Source organism: Oncorhynchus tshawytscha, linkage group LG13 (genome assembly GCF_018296145.1).
Source record: "Oncorhynchus tshawytscha isolate Ot180627B linkage group LG13, Otsh_v2.0, whole genome shotgun sequence".
In the NCBI taxonomy this organism is placed as follows: domain Eukaryota; kingdom Metazoa; phylum Chordata; class Actinopteri; order Salmoniformes; family Salmonidae; genus Oncorhynchus; species Oncorhynchus tshawytscha.
The window spans coordinates 67791570-67809748 of record NC_056441.1 but is presented as its reverse complement, the minus strand read 5'-3'; the positions used below and the strand labels follow the sequence as shown (position 1 = coordinate 67809748).

The 18179-nt window shown below is 40.7% G+C and overlaps 1 protein-coding gene across 2 annotated transcripts in view; it reads right to left on the bottom strand.

Moving 5' to 3' along the window:
- The window catches only part of LOC112265557 (roundabout homolog 2), a 79997-nt gene that overhangs the window by 37487 nt on the left and 24331 nt on the right, over positions 1-18179 (bottom strand). For both annotated transcript variants that reach the window (XM_024442963.2, XM_024442962.2), the window contains exon 2: positions 10283-10609. In XM_024442963.2, coding sequence (XP_024298731.1) covers positions 10283-10609 — 327 coding nt within the window. The remainder of the gene's footprint in view (positions 1-10282; positions 10610-18179) is intronic.

Below are 18179 nucleotides of genomic sequence, written 5' to 3'. Positions count from 1 at the left end.
GCTTTTGTCATTGACGTCAACTTTTCTAAAAGTTTAAATGTCACTTCTGTTACCCATTTGTTTCAAAAGTAAAGTCTTGTACAGAACATTAAAAAGCTTGTCAGAATTCTTCATCATCAACTGGAGTTTTTTCTGTCTCAGATTGTAATACACCCACCACATCTGAATCTAAGATACACAAGGCCTATCAGCTCATCCAACTAGTAGGAGTTGCTCACCTACAGTCTGGGGTGAGTTAAGTACATAGGCAGGGGGGAGGTTTCAGGGGACATTTAGAAGCACGCGGGGCCTGGACATCTGTCCCTTCAGGGGTCTAACGGAACCCCGACCTCCCATCCCACCCACAGAACAAGGAGACCAACACAAGATCCCCCCTCTTAAGACGAGAGATGGATGAACTATAACCTGTCAAAGCACACACCCTTCCCAACAGTCTGTTCAGTAGTCCCAACTCAGCTGGCTGCTTGTTTGAAAAGCTTCAGATAGCTGAAGGCTAATTGAAAGTGGTGTATTATTTTTAGAGCTCAGTCTGTAAAGGGCCGGTGCAGAGACGAGACCGGGAGCACAGAGACCATCACTACCCAGCCATGTTGAGGGAACTGAAGAGAAGACATGGCTATAGAGCCAATGAGTTAATCCCTTTCATTTCACAGAATTCACACACTATTATAGTTTTATTAAATAATGATGGCACCACAGGAATCTCCTGATATTCTCAGACAGATGGCCAGGGAACTTCCTAAGGTAAAGTCCAAAACACAGTATTTCTACCAGACCTGATTCACACGGATGGTGAGTAAGTACTAGGACTTCCTGAATCTGAACTATCCCAACCTTACCTTACGGTGACAAGAGTGGAGAACGGGGCACCTAATGTCCTGGGCTGGCCTGAGGATAAATAAAACCCATATTCACCTCCTGCTATTATTTCAGCTCATTTTAAACCGTGTGGTTAAATGACTAACCATTATGCTATATGTTTACTACTATAATAACTGTTACATTTTAGTCATTTAGCAGACGCTCTTATCCAAAGCGACTTACAGTAGTGAGTGCATACATTTTTTCATGTTTCAGGGATATACAGATTAAGAGATTAAGAATATCCCCAGAATATTCACCACTGTATCTTTAAGTGACATTAATCTCAATATATAGTGTTTAGCAAGAGTGCAGCTTTAGTGCAGTCGAAGTGGCCATCTGTTAATGTTTTGAAGGGGGGAGTTGGGAGAGTAGTCATGGTAATAATGGGCTTCATAAAAATAAAGTAATGGTCTGAATTGCCGTGTGGCCCTTGTCAGTCAGTTCACTATGAACACCACTACACCAGCAGACTAAACATCAGTCAGTGATCAGATTCACTGAACAGTCTAAAGGCAGGATGGGAGGAATAGGGTGATTGAGGAAGAGTGTAGGGAGAAGGTGAGGTTGGAAGGGGACTCGAAAGGTGGTGTAGGGGACAGGGTTGAGAGGTTGGGCAGAGTTTGGGGGATTTGTCAAACGGGATGTTGGAGGGACAGAGTGCAGGTTGACTCTAATTGGGATGAGTCTTGTCCTTGAGGCAGAACTGAGAGATATCCGCTAGATGCAAAGTCAGAATTGTCTATATTGTAAAAAAAATAATGAAAAACAAAAAATTTGATTTTTGGTATTAATTTAAATATATATACTTGCTACAATTGTGATATGTAGTTGTCTCAACGAGATATCTTAAGATAAACACACTAATTGTAAGTCGCTTTTTGCCAACACTGCATACGACTATACCAGTCAGCTAATACAGGACTATTATAAGCCCAGTGCACTACAGGACTATTATAGGCCCAGTGCACTACTTCTGTGAAAAAAATATTTATTTAGTTTTTTTATATAAAAAAAACAACTGTATTCTGCTTTTTCAGGGCACCCTCAGCACCCCTACTTCCCAAGGCAGGTCCTAGAATAAAGTGACCTGATGGTCAGCCAGCCATTGTTCTTTTGTCTCAGTACAGTAGGAGTAAACCGATTAGAGGTGGTCTAATGCCATCTCTGCTACTGCTGTGTCATGGCTAATAGAGCCAGCGGGATTGATTTAATCCAGCCATTGTCTGTGTCTACTGAGGTTAAAGAGGGACTCAGGCAGTTCTAGGTCTCTTGAGCCCGTTGTGTTTGAATGCTTGGACGAGCGGTAAACTCATGCCTACAAATTCATCCTTAGGCACTTGTTAAAGCCAACTCGATTATTCAAAATCTTGAATCCTTTATGTAAATAATTATGACAAGAAAATGAGTAATGTAAAGTAGTATCCATGATATCTGTCCATACAGAAAGCATCTCGTCTGCATTTCTTCTTCAGGGTTTACATAAGAGACCGGTGGCAGAGTTGTAGTGTAGAAGAGGCCAAGAAACAAGCTGCAGCCAAAAATGTAATTCCTTCATAAAAAACCCCATCAGGAGAAGACGGACGTCTCTGTAAAGCCCTTTAAGCAAGTAAAAAAATAAATAATGTTAAACTTTATTTTTAATTCAGCTCAGATATTGCTACAATGGAAAGGCAAATACCTGTGGAAATTTGTGAAAAAAATTAATAATAAAATCACCCGATTAACTCTTTAGTCATGTCCCAGTTTACCCATTTGCTTATGGCCTTGCCTACACCTAGCGACTTGTTTTTTAATTATCTGAGCAAAAAAAAATATTACATTTGATTTGGAACGGCAAACCAGACGATTAAAAAAAAAAGGGTAGATTTATATAAAATAATATACATTTGAAGGGCAGAAATAATTACATTTTAAAGCATTAGACCTCACTAAAGGCTTCAGTCATACAAAATATATATTTACATCTGAACTGTTCTGCCTTATTATTATACGACCATGCTGGTCATTTATGAACATTTGAACATCTTGGCCATGTTCTGTTATAATCTCCACCCGGCACAGCCAGAAGAGGACTGGCCACCCCACATAGCCTGGTTCCTCTAGGTTTCTTCCTAGGTTTTGGCCTTTCTAGGGAGTTTTTCCTAGCCACCGTGCTTCTACACCTGCATTGCTTGCTGTTTGGGGTTTTAGGCTGGGTTTCTGTACAGCACTTTGAGATATCAGCTGATGTATGAAGGGCTATATAAATAAATTTGATTTGATTTTGATTTGAAATGGTTCTCTAGCAGATTAGTAAGAATGTCTCACCCCATGTTCAAGAAGGGCATTTACCCTTTGTTCAGATTACAACATTTCCCTTTCGGTTATTTGAAAATGAAATACTCTCCAAAATGTCACTATTTTTAAAACAAGCCATAGAAAGTTGGTTGCAATTTCAGGTTAATCCACCAGAAAAGACAGAACAAATATTATGGTTAAACTCAAATATACTAATTGATTAAAAAAAATATTAAAAAAATAATAATAATTATACGGTATAATCTTTGTAAATTATATCTTAAATAGGACTGGTGGAATTGTCACACATGCAGCTTACAAAAATATGGATGTGTGTCACGCCCTGACCTTAGAGAGCCGTTTTATTTCTCTATTTGGTTAGGTCAGGGTGTGATGTGGGGTGGGCATTCTATTTTTTGTTTTCTAGGTTTCATTATTTCTATGTTTTGGCCGGGTATGGTTCTCAATCAGGGACAGCTGTCTATCGTTGTCTCGGATTGGGAATCATACTTAGGCAGCCCTTTTTCCCCTCATTTCAGTGTGGGTAGTTAACTTTGTTTGTGGCACTTAGCCATGTAAACTTCACGGTTGTTTCTGTCGTTTGTTGGCGAATAAAATAAAATGTACGCTCACCACGCTGCACTTTGGTCCACTTCCAACGACACCCGTGACAACATGTCTGATCTACCCAAAATGACATTTTATGAAATATATTAAATGAAACAAACCAAAAATTCAGTGTGTGTAAAACCACCACACTAGAGCAGATAGCCTAGAAACAGTGCATTCGGAATGTATTCAGACCCCTTGACTTTTTCCACATAGGTATGTTACAGCCTTATTCTAAAATTGATTAAAAACATCCCCTCAGAATGCTGCCACCACCATGCTTCACCGTAGGGATGGTGCCAGGTTTCCTCCAAATGTGGCGCTTGGCATTCAGGCCAAAGAAACCAAATCTTGGTTTCATCAGACCAGAGAATCTTGTTTCTAATGGTCTGAGAGTCCTTTAGGTGCCTTTTAGCAAACTCATTTTTTGTTACCCTTCCCCAGATCTGTGCCTCGACACAATCCTGTCTTGCTTTTTGCTCTGACATGCACTGTCAACTGTGGGACCTTATATAGACAGGTGTGAGCCTTTCCAAATGATGTCCAATCAATTGAATTTACCACAGGTGGACTCCAATCAAATTGTAGAAACATCAAGGATGATCAATGGAAACAGGATGCACCAGAGCACAATTTCAAGTCTCATAGCAAAGGGTCTGGGAGGGATCTTTACTTTACATTGTAGAATAATAATGAAGACATAACTATTAAATAACACATAAGGAATCATGTTATAACCAAAAAAGGGCGATCAAATCAAAATATATTTGAGATTCTTCAAAGTAGACACCTTTTGCCTTGATGACAGCGTTGCACACCCTTGGCTTTCTCTCAACCTGCTTCATGAGGTAGTCACCTGGAATGCATTTCAATCGACAGGTGTGCCTTGTTAAGTTGATTTGTGGAATTTTCTTCTTAATGTGCCATTTGAGCCATTCAGTTATGTACAGTATACAGATGATAGCACTATTTGGTAAAAGACCAAGTCCATATTATGACAAGAACAGCTCAAATAAGCAAAGAGAAATGACAGTCCATCATTACTTTAAGACAGTCAATCTGAAAATTAAGTATTTTGAAAGTTTCTTCAAGTGCAGTCGCAAAAACCATCAAGCACTATGATGAAACCGGCTCTCATGAGGACCACCACAGGAAAGGAGACCCACAGTTACCTCTGCTGCAGAAAATAAGTTAATTAGAGTAACCAGCCTCAGAAATTGCAGCCCAAATAAATTCAATTCAAGTTCAAGTAACAGATAACATCAACTGTTCATAGAAGACTGCATGAATCAGGCATTCATGGCCGATTTGCTGCAAAGAAACCACTACTAAAGGACACCAAAAAGAATAAGAGACTTGCTTGGGCCAAGAAACACGAGCAATGGACATTAGACCGGTGGAAATCTGTCCTTTGTTCTGAGGAGTCCAAATTTAAGATGGTTTGGTTCCAACCGCTGTGTCTTTTTCAACAAGACAATGAACCAAAACACACCTCCAGGCTGTGTAAGGGCTATTTGACCAAGAAGGGGAGTGATGGAGTGCTGCATCAGATGACCTGGCCTCCACAAATCACCCGACCTCAACCAAATTGAGATGGTTTGGGATGAGTTGGACTGCAGAGTGAAGGAAAAGCAGCCAACAAGTGCTCAGCATATGTGGGAACTCCTTCAAGGCTGCTGGAAAAGCACAGCAGGTTAAGCTTTTAATACATTTGCAAAATAAATCTAAAAACCTGTTTTCGCTTTGATATTATGGTGTATTGTGTAGATTGAGGAAAAATATATCATTTAAATCAATTTTAGAATAAGGCTGTTACCGAACTAAATGTGGGAAGAGTCAAGGGGTCTGAATACTTTCCGACTAGACTGTATCAACAGAACACAAACAGATATAGAATTTTCAGGAGTCTATGACAGTATGATAGGTATAGTCTTTTAAGCAGGCGTGTTGACTAATTAGTCTGGCTGGTGGTATTCATGAGATTTGGGTGGACAACAACAGCCTTTAACAACCCTGAAAGCCAGCCATCCTAGTAGCTCCTCAGTGATTTAAGCCACAGTGTAACAGCTGCAGCAGTACTAATTACTGCTCACACTTCTAACACTATCCTCAACCCACCACAACCTGGTGGGGAGGGGTGAAGCTAAGAACACCAGTGATGCTTGTTTTTCTCTGGAAACTGTTTTGCTCTAATATTTGATGTTCTTCTGTTTATTTGTATTTATTAAAAGGATCCCCATTAGCCGTTGCCAAGGCAGTAGCTAATCTTCCTGGGGTCCAGCAACATTAAGGCAGTTATGAGTGTGGAAATATCACTTATTATGGAAGCTGAACTAAAGCTGGCCCTATTTTTGAACATGTGCTGTGATGGAGGTCAGTGAGCCATGAGCAGTTAGAGAGGCTGAGGTGGCTTGGCTGGCTTTGTGCTCTGATGAAAGACAAGATGCAGGCAAATTGCTGTTTTGTGTTTTTAACAAGGAGACATTCCCTAATCTGTTACGCTCGTTTTTTCTAATCAACACACTCCGCTAATCCATTTCCTAATGCCAGAAAGGGTCTGCATTCAGCCCAGTGTCACGCCACACTGACACAATTACAAGGGGAAAGAGAGAAAACAGCATACCAAAGTCGTAATTGGCTTTATCAAATCAAATTTAAAAAAACATTTTTATTTATTTAACTTTAGGGTAAGGCATAAGATTAGCAGTGTGTTTAATGTTAGGGTTAAAAACAGATTTTAAGAAGAGGAAATGTAGAAACAGGCTGGGTTCATGACTGTGTGTGGTAACTAGTGACAACTACTTGAGACTGAGGGCCATGATAATAGTGGGGAGGGCCATGATCATAGTGGGGTGGGCATGTAGCCTAGTGGTTAGAGCGTTGGGCTAGTAACCAAAAGGTTGCTGGATCAAATCACCGAGCTGACAAGGTAAAAATCTGTCATTCTGCCCCTGAACAAGGCAGTTAACCTACTGGGGCGGCCGCCCCACCGAGACCTGTTGCCGAAAGAAACAAACACCCACAGGTCATGAGCAGTGGTGTAAAGTACTTTAGTACAAATACTTGAAAGTACTACTTTTACTTCACTACATTCCAAAAGATAATTACAGTGCCTTGCGAAAGTATTCGGCCCCCTTGAACTTTGCAACCTTTTGCCACATTTCAGGCTTCAAACATAAAGATATAAAACTGTATTTTTTTGTGAAGAATCAACAACAAGTGGGACACAATCATGAAGTGGAACGACATTTATTGGATATTTCAAACTTTTTTAACAAATCAAAAACTGAAAAATTGGGCGTGCAAAATTATTCAGCCCCTTTACTTTCAGTGCAGCAAACTCTCTCCAGAAGTTCACTGAGGATCTCTGAATGATCCAATGTTGACCTAAATGACTAATGATGATAAATACAATCCACCTGTGTGTAATCAAGTCTCCGTATAAATGCACCTGCACTGTGATAGTCTCAGAGGTCCGTTAAAAGCGCAGAGAGCATCATGAAGAACAAGGAACACACCAGGCAGGTCCGAGATACTGTTGTGAAGAAGTTTAAAGCCGGATTTGGATACAAAAAGATTTCCCAAGCTTTAAACATCCCAAGGAGCACTGTGCAAGCGATAATATTGAAATGGAAGGAGTATCAGACCACTGCAAATCTACCAAGACCTGGCCGTCCCTCTAAACTTTCAGCTCATACAAGGAGAAGACTGATCAGAGATGCAGCCAAGAGGCCCATGATCACTCTGGATGAACTGCAGAGATCTAGAGCTGAGGTGGGAGACTCTGTCCATAGGACAACAATCAGTCGTATATTGCACAAATCTGGCCTTTATGGAAGAGTGGCAAGAAGAAAGCCATTTCTTAAAGATATCCATAAAAAGTGTTGTTTAAAGTTTGCCACAAGCCACCTGGGAGACACACCAAACATGTGGAAGAAGGTGCTCTGGTCAGATGAAACCAAAATTGAACTTTTTGGCAACAATGCAAAACGTTATGTTTGCCGTAAAAGCAACACAGCTCATCACCCTGAACACCCTATCCCCACTGTCAAACATGGTGGTGGCAGCATCATGGTTTGGGCCTGCTTTTCTTCAGCAGGGACAGGGAAGATGGTTAAAATTGATGGGAAGATGGATGAAGCCAAATACAGGACCATTCTGGAAGAAAACCTGATGGAGTCTGCAAAAGACCTGAGACTGGGACGGAGATTTGTCTTCCAACAAGACAATGATCCAAAACATAAAGCAAAATCTACAATGGAATGGTTCAAAAATAAACATATCCAGGTGTTAGAATGGCCAAGTCAAAGTCCAGACCTGAATCCAATCGAGAATCTGTGGAAAGAACTGAAAACTGCTGTTCACAAATGCTCTCCATCCAACCTCACTGAGCTCGAGCTGTTTTGCAAGGAGGAATGGGAAAAAATGTCAGTCTCTCGATGTGCAAAACTGATAGAGTCATACCCCAAGCGACTTACAGCTGTAATCGCAGCAAAAGGTGGCGCTACAAAGTATTAACTTAAGGGGGCTGAATAATTTTGCACGGCCAATTTTTCAGTTTTTGATTTGTTAAAAAAGTTTGAAATATCCAATAAATGTCGTTCCACTTCATGATTGTGTCCCACTTGTTGTTGATTCTTCACAAAAAAATACAGTTTTATATCTTTATGTTTGAAGCCCGAAATGTGGCAAAAGGTCGCAAAGTTCAAGGGGGCCGAATACTTTCGCAAGGCACTGTATGTATGGAGTAAAAAGTACATTTTCCCTGGCACCCAAAAGTACTTGTTACTTTAAAAAAAATGGTTAGCAGGACAGGAAAATGGTCTAATTCACTCCCTTATCAAGAACATCCCTGGTCATTCCTACTGCCTCTGATCTGGCGGACACATGCTTCGTTTGTGAATGATGTCTGAGTATTGGAGCGTGCCCCTGGCTATCCGTAAATTAAAAAGAAAAGAAAATGGTGCCGTCTAGTTTGCTTAATATAAGGATTATTATTTATACTTTTAGAAAACGCTAATTACATTTAATTATACTTATACTTAAGTATATTTAAAACCAAATACTTTAGGAATACCTATGTGAGAATGCTGTTCATCGACTACAGCTCAGCATTTAACATCATAGTACCGCCCAAACTCGTCATCAAGCTCGAGACCCTGGGTCTCCACCCCGCCCTGTGCAACTGGGTACTGGACTTCCTGACGGGCCGCCCCCAGGTGGTGAGGGTAGGTAACAACATCTTCACCCCGCTGATCCTCAACACTGGGGCCCCACAAGGGTGCGTTCTGAGCCCTCTCCTGTACTTCCTGTTCACCCACGATTGTGTGGCCATGCACGCCTCCAACTCAATCATCAAGTTTGCAGACGACACTACAGTGGTAGGCTTGATTACCAACAACGACGAGGGTCCTCGGAGTGTGGTGTCAGGAAAATAACCTCACACTCAACATCAACAAAACAAAGGAGATGATCGTGGATTTTAGGAAACAGCAGAGGGAGCACCCCAATATCCACATCAACGGGACAGTAGTGGAGAGGGTAGTAAGTTTTAAGTTCCTCGGCGTACACATCACGGACAAACTGTGTGGTGAAGGCGCTGTAGCGCCTCTTCAATCTCAGGAGGTGGAAGAAATTTGGCTCGTCACCAAAAGCACTCAAACTTTTATAGATGGACATTCGAGAGCATTCTGTCGGGCTGTATCACCGCCTGGTACGGCAACTGCTCCACCCACAACCGTAAAGCTCTCCAGAGGGTAGTGAGGTCTGCACAATGCATCACCAGGGGCAAACTACCTGCCCTCCAGGACACCTACACCACCTGATGTCACAGGAAGGCCATAAAGATCATCAAGGACAACAACCACCCGAGCCACTGCCTGTTCACCCCGCTATCACTCAGAAGGCGAGGTCAGTACAGGTGCATCAAAGCAGGGACCGAGAGACTGAAAAACAGCTTCTATCTCAAGGCCATCAGACTGTTAAACAGCCACCACTAACATTGAGTGGCTGCGGCCAACATACTGACTCAACTCCAGCCAATTTAATAATGGAAAAATTGATGTAGAAATGTATCACTAGCCACTTTAAACAATGGCGCTTAATATAATGTTTACATACCCTACATTACTCATCTCATATACTGTACTCGATACCATCAACTGCATCTTGCCGATGCCGTTCTGTACCATCACTCATTCATATATTTTTTATGTACATATTCTTCATCCCTTTACACTTGTGTGTACAAGGTAGTTGTGGAATTGTTAGGTTAGATTACTCGTTGGTTATTACTGCATTGTCGGAACTAGAAGCACAAGCATTTCGCTACACTCGCATTAACATCTGCTAACCATGTGTATGTGACAAATAAAATCTGATTTGAAGTTGGATTTTACAGGGTGACTTTCACTTCTACTAGAGTCACTTTCTATTAAGATATCTTTACTTAAACTCAAGTATGATAATTGGGTACCTTTTCCACCACTGGTCATGGGTGACATATACAGCAAGTAAAATGACAATGACTTACTGGCTACTTCCAGCGAAGCGTTGTGACTGACAGCCTCTCCTAGGTAGTTACGTGCCACACAAGTGTAGACGCCCTCATCTGGTTTAGAGCGTCGTCCGTGGACGATACGCAGGAAGAAGAGGGAGCCGCTGGGAAGGAGCATGCGGTGAGACCGAGGGTCATCCTGGTCTGTTTCCACCCGCTCACCGTCCTTGTACCACTCCACAGTGGGGTTAGGCCTCCCCTCTGCCTTGCAGTTAAGGGTGGCGGGCTCCCCCTTGGACACGATCAGGTCAGAGGGGTTCTCCACGATCCAAGGTGGGCCGTCCTCAAAACGTGCCCGGGACCCTGCAAGGTGAAATAAGGTTACTATCCATATAGCTGTCTATTAGTCATTCATACTGTAGCCCAAACCTGCCTTCTCTGAAAGAAAACATCACAACACAATGTAATCCCATTGAGAAAAAAGGCAATAGAAAAGCCCTGACAGGCAAACCCAAATCCATCATCTCCACTGACATGGACGTAAGGATGCATGAAGTCTGAGGGAGAGGCAGATGGGTTGGACAAGAGAGAAATACATCTGTCGCTCTCCACTGAGATCTGCTACTGATGCACCATGATAGTAAAGCTGACAAGGCTCAGAACTTTAGTACTGAAGATCTCATGTTTCTCCCCAGGGTGGATTTTGACTCCGTAGAGATAAATCACATCTTTATTTCACCTTATAGACCTCTATTATTCTACTATTTAATTAGACACCTTTTCAGACAGCCCCTTTAGCATAGTTAAGGAAGTATCCTTGTATACTGTTCACACCGTAATGACTACATCATACCATATAGCCTTTTAACCACATCCATTGAGATGTCAATTGTCAGTAATGGTAGGTACGGTAAATCCTGCAGAAGAAGACAGGTTTATTCTGATGGGTATTTTCAAAAGGAGGAAGAAGCCACAGGAGATCTGGCCAAACTTCTGAGATGGTAATAGCCAATCTCAATGTCAATCAGGATTTCAGCAGAGAAGACATGAAGGCCAGTGAGACGCTAACTAAAACAGAGAGAAAGCCAATAGAGAGTGAGAAATAGAAAGATTGAGAAAAAGAGAGAGCACTCTCCCATATCCCTCCCTCTTGAGATCCATTACTGTTACCCTCTGCTGTATGGGAGACGAGTACTTCTCCAAGCCAAGGGCTTTAGCTAAGCTTTTAGAGTAGATGCTCTAACAATGTGCACTACAGTTGTGTCTGGAATGTGAATCATTAAAATGAAGTAAAAAGGCCTCCAATGTGCTGTGTATGAACAGATTGATTGTAAAAAAAATCTCAATGGTTCACCTTTGTTTAATTGTGATCTTATGTTTTCCTGTCCATTTGTTTTTTGCTTACTTGTTTGCCTGTTTATAAAACTTCTTCAACTGAATAGACCAGCAATGAAACAGTTAAGATTTTCTGAATCCAAAATGTTCACCATGCCATTGAATATCATGAGTTATTTTTACTGCAGTCAGTCTATAATCTCCAGTGAAGTGAACATCTTCCATTACCAGAAGTATTTGGTGGGGAGGAGCATACAGCAACATATTGACATACAGTGAGCTCCAAAACTATTGGGACAGTGAATGTTTTGTTGTTGAAATTATACAATGAGTAGGAGGTCAAAGTGCAGACTGTCAGCTTTAATTTGAGGGTATTCATCCATATCGGGTGAACCGTTTAGAAATTACAATACTTTTTGTACATAGTCCTCCCCATTTTAGGGGACCACGTATGTGTGTACCCTGTCGTGTCTTTGGCTATGTCGGATGAAGTGATATGACATGCTATTCTATAAAAATAATTTCTCCGTCATTGATATTACCTGATTGAGCTAATCATGTAAATGTAATCAACTAGAGTCGGGCACCACAAAATAATATTTATCTTCCGAATAAACTCTTAAAGACCGAGTAATATTTTACATCAATAGCAGTCAATATTAATCGTCATCGTAAATCAGTCTCATCTGAAAGTTGTAAATTCTTGGTTATCTGCACGAACCCTGGCTAACAAGTGGAATCAGCAATACAAAAATTGGGTTTAATTATTTATTTACTAAATACCTAACTAATCACATAGAATTACACATACACATATTTAAATCATAACTTGATTACAAATTACGTCATAAAGGAAAACGGCCCTAGCGGGAGGAACAGATATGACAGCTGGTTACACAAAAGGGGCTGGGTTTGAGTGAAAGAGCGGGAAGACTGAGGAACTGAGGGCGAAGCTGTGCTATCGTAAATACAGTATCTTATGCATTCTAAATTACCGCCCATTTGGAAAAGGAAAATGCAATAAATATTTACTCTGAGCTGCGCTTCGGTAGGTTGGTGGTAGATGGTTGGGCAACACGGCCTTCCGAGTCCTTTGTCCTTTGAAGAATGTCTCTGCTGGTAAATTGAATACGTTGTAGTAACGTCGTTGTGTTGTGGACGGGATACTCTGTCTGTTCTTTCCTAACCCTCGTTTGCAGCGGCTGTTGCTAACTCAACGGCTAGGAGGTATCACTTCTGTAGTGAATAAGAGTTCAAAGTTCATACCATTCGCAACCAAAGCTCACGCTGATGTTGGCTTCGTTCTGTAGTTATTATCGGAACCATTCTGACATCGGACCCTTGTCCTCACAACAGGAAGTTATATTTTCATCAAGGGCTTATATAGGAAGGGAGAGGAGGGCGTGTTTGAAAAGTGTTATACCCCATGTACCTTCACAGGGGCGGGCCACTGATTGAGCCCTACCTTATGAAAACCCAAATCTCACATTTTAGAAGCTAAAATCACATTTCATCCCATCACAAATAATTTCATATTCAAATATTTAAATTGAACAACAATTCCATGTGAATCCGATAACTCTGATGTGTAGACTTTCCACTGTAGAGTTCGTCATCGTATCATTGATGAGAATGTCTCAGATGACAACCGAACTGACATCATATTCATTAAGTACCACCGCATATGTTCCATTGATAGGATTACCAGGATTACCAGAATATAGTTAATTTCCCCCCACCTTCTGATGTTCCCAGAATCTATGTTAACCAAGGGTTTTGCAAATGTAACATCAGTAAGGTAGAGAGAGGAAAAAGGGGGAAGAGGTATTTATGACGGTCATAAAACTACCCCCAGCCCAACGTCATGACAACCCACATAACTTTTGACTAAGTATTTAGTCACATTTTCATAGCACACAATGACTACTACATCAAGCTTGTGACTACAAATTTGTTGGATCCATTTGCTGTTAGTTTTGGTTGCGTTTCAGATGATTTTGTCATTGTGCCAAGTAGAAATGAATGGTAAATAATGTATTGTGCCATTTGAGTCACTTTTATTGTCAATAAGAATAGAATGTTTCTAAACACTTCTACATTAATGTGGATGCTACTATCATGATTATGGATAATCCTGAATGAATCGTGAATATCATCCCCCTCAAATATGCTAACCTTCCCAGTTATTGTAATGGTGAGAGGTTAACATGTCTTAGGTGTATGATATTTGTGGGTCTATAACTTCCTCACTCATCATTATTCACGATTCATTCAGGACTGTCTGTAATCATGATAGCATCCACATTAATGTAGGAGTGATTAGAAAACATTCTATTCTTATTGACAATAAAAGTGACTAAAATGACAATAATTTACGAATCATTTCTATTGGGCACAAAATTATCTGAAACAAACAGCAAATGCATCCAACAAGTTTGTAGAGTGACAAGCTTAATGAATTATATATATATATTTTTTACCTTAATTTAAAAACAGGAAGTCACCATTGAAACCAACATCTCTTTCGCAAGGGAGCACTGCACATACAGTTCCTAGACAAAAATAAAAAAAACAGCACAACAAACAAAGCAAAAAAGCCACCATTCCTCAACAAATAGTTGGCCAATCAATATTTTTAAATTGCTCAAGAAGCATCAGAGCGTCCAATTGCAGTGTATTTTGCAGTTTGTTCCAGCAATGAGGTGCATTAAAACTAAAAGCAAATTTACCTAATTAGGTGGAGACCCGAGGAACCTCAAGAGTTAACGAACCCTGTGAGTGGTTTTAGTATTGAATTTTTGTTTTAAAAAAAATACTTTAACAATGAAGTCAAGTAAGGGACACTTGTGTAGTAGGGCTTTGTAAACAAAAAGGGAATAATTAAGTGATCTGCGAAAAAAAAAGTGCTGTAACCGGGCCGCTAACCTTAGCTTTATGACTAGCAGCATAGCTAGCTAGCTAACAAAGTTAGTCCAAGATGATTTGCACTGGAGCCCCCTGTCAGGAGAATTAAATTAGCAGTTCCAGCTGTATCCATTACACTATGTTTTGGGACAAACTGGATAACTCAGAGTTCCAAAGCGGCAATTGTTTGCTTGCTGAGGATTATAGGATTGAAGTGGAATGTTTCCCATTTCTACGCCGGTGGCTGGACGGCGTTCACGCTTGATGGATGTATCTCGGCCTTATCGTTTGTCATCGTCCGGAGTTCGTTCGCCAGGTGAGCCATCTCCTGCCTCTCTTTTCCCATCTGATAGCAGAGTTGAAGGAGCACAGCAAGAGGAACATGCCAATCAACGATGGTCGCATGTCACGAGCTGTGGAAGCCGAAGACTACGGCATCCTGCAAAGCAGGCTACACTCCCAACGAGAGGCCTGGAGCGGATACAAACGAATAGTTGCCGTCCTGGAGCCTGATCTTCCTGCACCTTTGACACTTTAAGTACCTGTGTCTGCAGCCACTGTACCTACTCTGTCCCCTCCGATTTCAAAGTCAACGATGGGATCCTTCCGTCCCTGCTCTGGATCAAGCGGGGCTTCTCCATCTGTGGGACGGCTACACCGGGAGATACGGGCTCAAGTTATCATGCCTCTTGCCCGTCCTTAAAGGATTAACAGAATCCTGTGAAGAGTGGGAAGATTTTTTCCAGCTGTGATTTTGGGCAGCTCGATGGTAAGAAATGCGACTGTTCCTGGTGCAAAAACAATGTCCTATCCCGGAGTGAGAGTAAAATTACATTACTAAGCTGCTCCACGCCAGAACATGGGAATCAATTCCATAGAAGTCCATGTGGATTTTATTGACATTATGAAGGGCAGCTCTGAAAACAGTTGAAACTGGATTTTAAAGAGCTGATTGATTCTCTGCTAGACACTAATGAAAAAGACCCATCATATCTGGCCCTGTGCCCTCTCCGAATCGTGGCATTGAATGCTTTAACAGGATCCTTTATCTTCACAACTGGCTATGTGATTATTGCAGCTCAAATGGGAGTTACTTTTGTTGACAATTTCAATACTTTTTGGAAATAAAACACGTTTTATAAGGAGGATGGGATCCACCCGAATAAGTTGGGTTCCTGGATCTTTTCACAGCTGTGTTGAGTCAATGACTATACAGGGACCCAAGCCCAGTGCAGTTAATCCCTACCATTGTGTCACCGAGTTGTGATAATGCGTCAGCAAATGTACATTATACCTGGGGCATTGATAGACAGAATGTAAGTAACCTAATGTATGTCCCTTTAAAATGTCCTGAATGTCTCTGCAGATCCTACAGCTATTGTATGCAGTAATCATGTGCCTATGAACCAGAGTTATACTGTTAACAATGAGGCGGTGTGCCTTAGTAGGAAGTCCACCGTCTGCAGCTCACCATGCACTAACATAAATAACATGAGCATGTCTACTTCTGCTAAGCTTCTGTCGTGTCTTTGGCTATGCCGGATTAAGTGATATGACATGCTATTCTATAAAATCCTTTTTCTGTAATGAATATTACCTGATTGAGCTAATCATGTAAATGTAATTAACTAGAAAGTCAGGGCACCACAAAATAATATTTATAGAGCTTTTATCTTCCGAATAAACTCTTAAAGACCTAGTAATATTTTACATCAATAGCAGTCAATATTAATCTTCACCTTATTTCAGTCTCATCTGAAAGTTGTCAATTCTTTGTTATCTTCACAAACCCTGGCTAACAAGTTGAATCAGCAATACAAAAATTGGGTTTAATTACTTATTTACTAAATACCTAACTAATCACACAGAATTACATATACACAAAATGAATCATACCTTGATTACAAATATCATGAAGGAAAACGTCCCTAGCTGAGGGAACAGATATGACAGCTGGTTACACAAAGAAAAGGGGCTGGGTTTCAGTGAAAGAGCGGGAAGACTGAGGAACAAAGGGAGAAGCGATGTCTCTATCATAAATACAGTATCTTATGCATTCTAAATGACCGCTCATTTGGAAAAGGAAAATGCAACAAATATTTACTCTGAGCTGCGCTTTGGTAGGTTGGTGGTAGATGGAAGGCCGTGTTGACCAACCGAGTCCTTTGAAGAATGTCTGTGGTGGTAGATTGTATACATTGTAGTAACGTTGTTGTGTGGTAGATGGAATACTCTGTCTGTTCTTCCCTAGCCCACGTTGGCAAGCTGCTGTTGCTAACTCAACGACTAGGAGGTATCACTTCTGTAGTGAATAACAGTTCAAAGTTCATACCAGTCGCAACCAAAGCTCACACGGAGGTTGGCTTAGTTCTGTAGTTGACATGTTAGTCCTTTTAACGTATGGACCGTCGTCCTCACATCCTCGGAAGAGGAGGTTACATTTTCGTCAAGGCTTTATATAGTGGAGCAAGAAGGGTGTGTTTGAACATTTTTATAACCCATGTCTCTTCACAGGGGCGGGCCACTGATTGAGCAGAGCCCTAACTTTATGAAAACCCAAATCTCTCATTTGGAAGCTAAAATTACATTTAATCTCTTCACCAATAATTGTATATTCAAACAATTCCATGTGAATCCGATAACTACAATGTGCAGACTGTCCACTGTAGAGTTTGTCATCCTATCATTGATGAGAATGTCTCAGATGACAACCGAACTGACATCATATTCATTAAGTTACCAGAATATAGTTTATTTCCCCACACCTTCTGATGTTCACAGAATCTCTATGTTAACCAAGGGATTTTTAAATGTCACATCAATAGGGTAGAGATGAAAAAGGGGGGGGGGGTAGAGGTATTTAGGACTGTCATAAACCTACCCCCAGGCCAACATCATGACACTTCCCAGTAAAGCAATAAAAATAGCCGACATGTACTCTGACTAATCGCTGAAACGCGCTTAGATAATACCTTTGATTATACAGTTGTAGCAATAACTGGTTATAACATCTACAGAAACGACAGAAATGCCAAATGGTGGCAGTGTGGCTGTTTAAAATCAGAAGCACATTCTTGTAAAAGCTTAGAGAATACAATGTTAAATGCTGTTGAAGTAATACAGCTACAGGTTTCTCTACCTCATCTAAAGCCCATTCCTGCTATAGAGCACCAAGTGCTAACAGTCAGTGCCTGGATAACATGTGAAATACTTGATAAATGTATGTGATTAACTCTACCCACATGTACAGTCGTGGCCAAAAGTTGAGAATGACACAAATATTAATTTCCACAAAGTTTGAATGAGTAGGCCTGTCAAAACCTTTGACTGTTACTGGAAATAGTGAATTAGAGCAGTGATGACTGCAGGTATTTACTTCAAAAGTAGCTACAAATATTAAAATGTATTCAAAGACTTTCCAAATGTATTTAACCTTTATTTAACTGGGCAAGTCAGTTAAGAACAAATTCTTATTTACAATGACAGAATACCCCAGTATAAGGTATATATACAGTTGTGGCCAAAAGTTGAGAATGACACAAATATTAATTTTCACAAAGTTTGCTGCTTCAGTGTCTTTAGATATTTTTGTCAGATGTTACTATGGAATACTGAAGTATAATTACAAGCATTTCATAAGTGTCAAAGGCTTTTATTGACAATTACATCAAGTTGTTGCAAAGAGTCAATATTT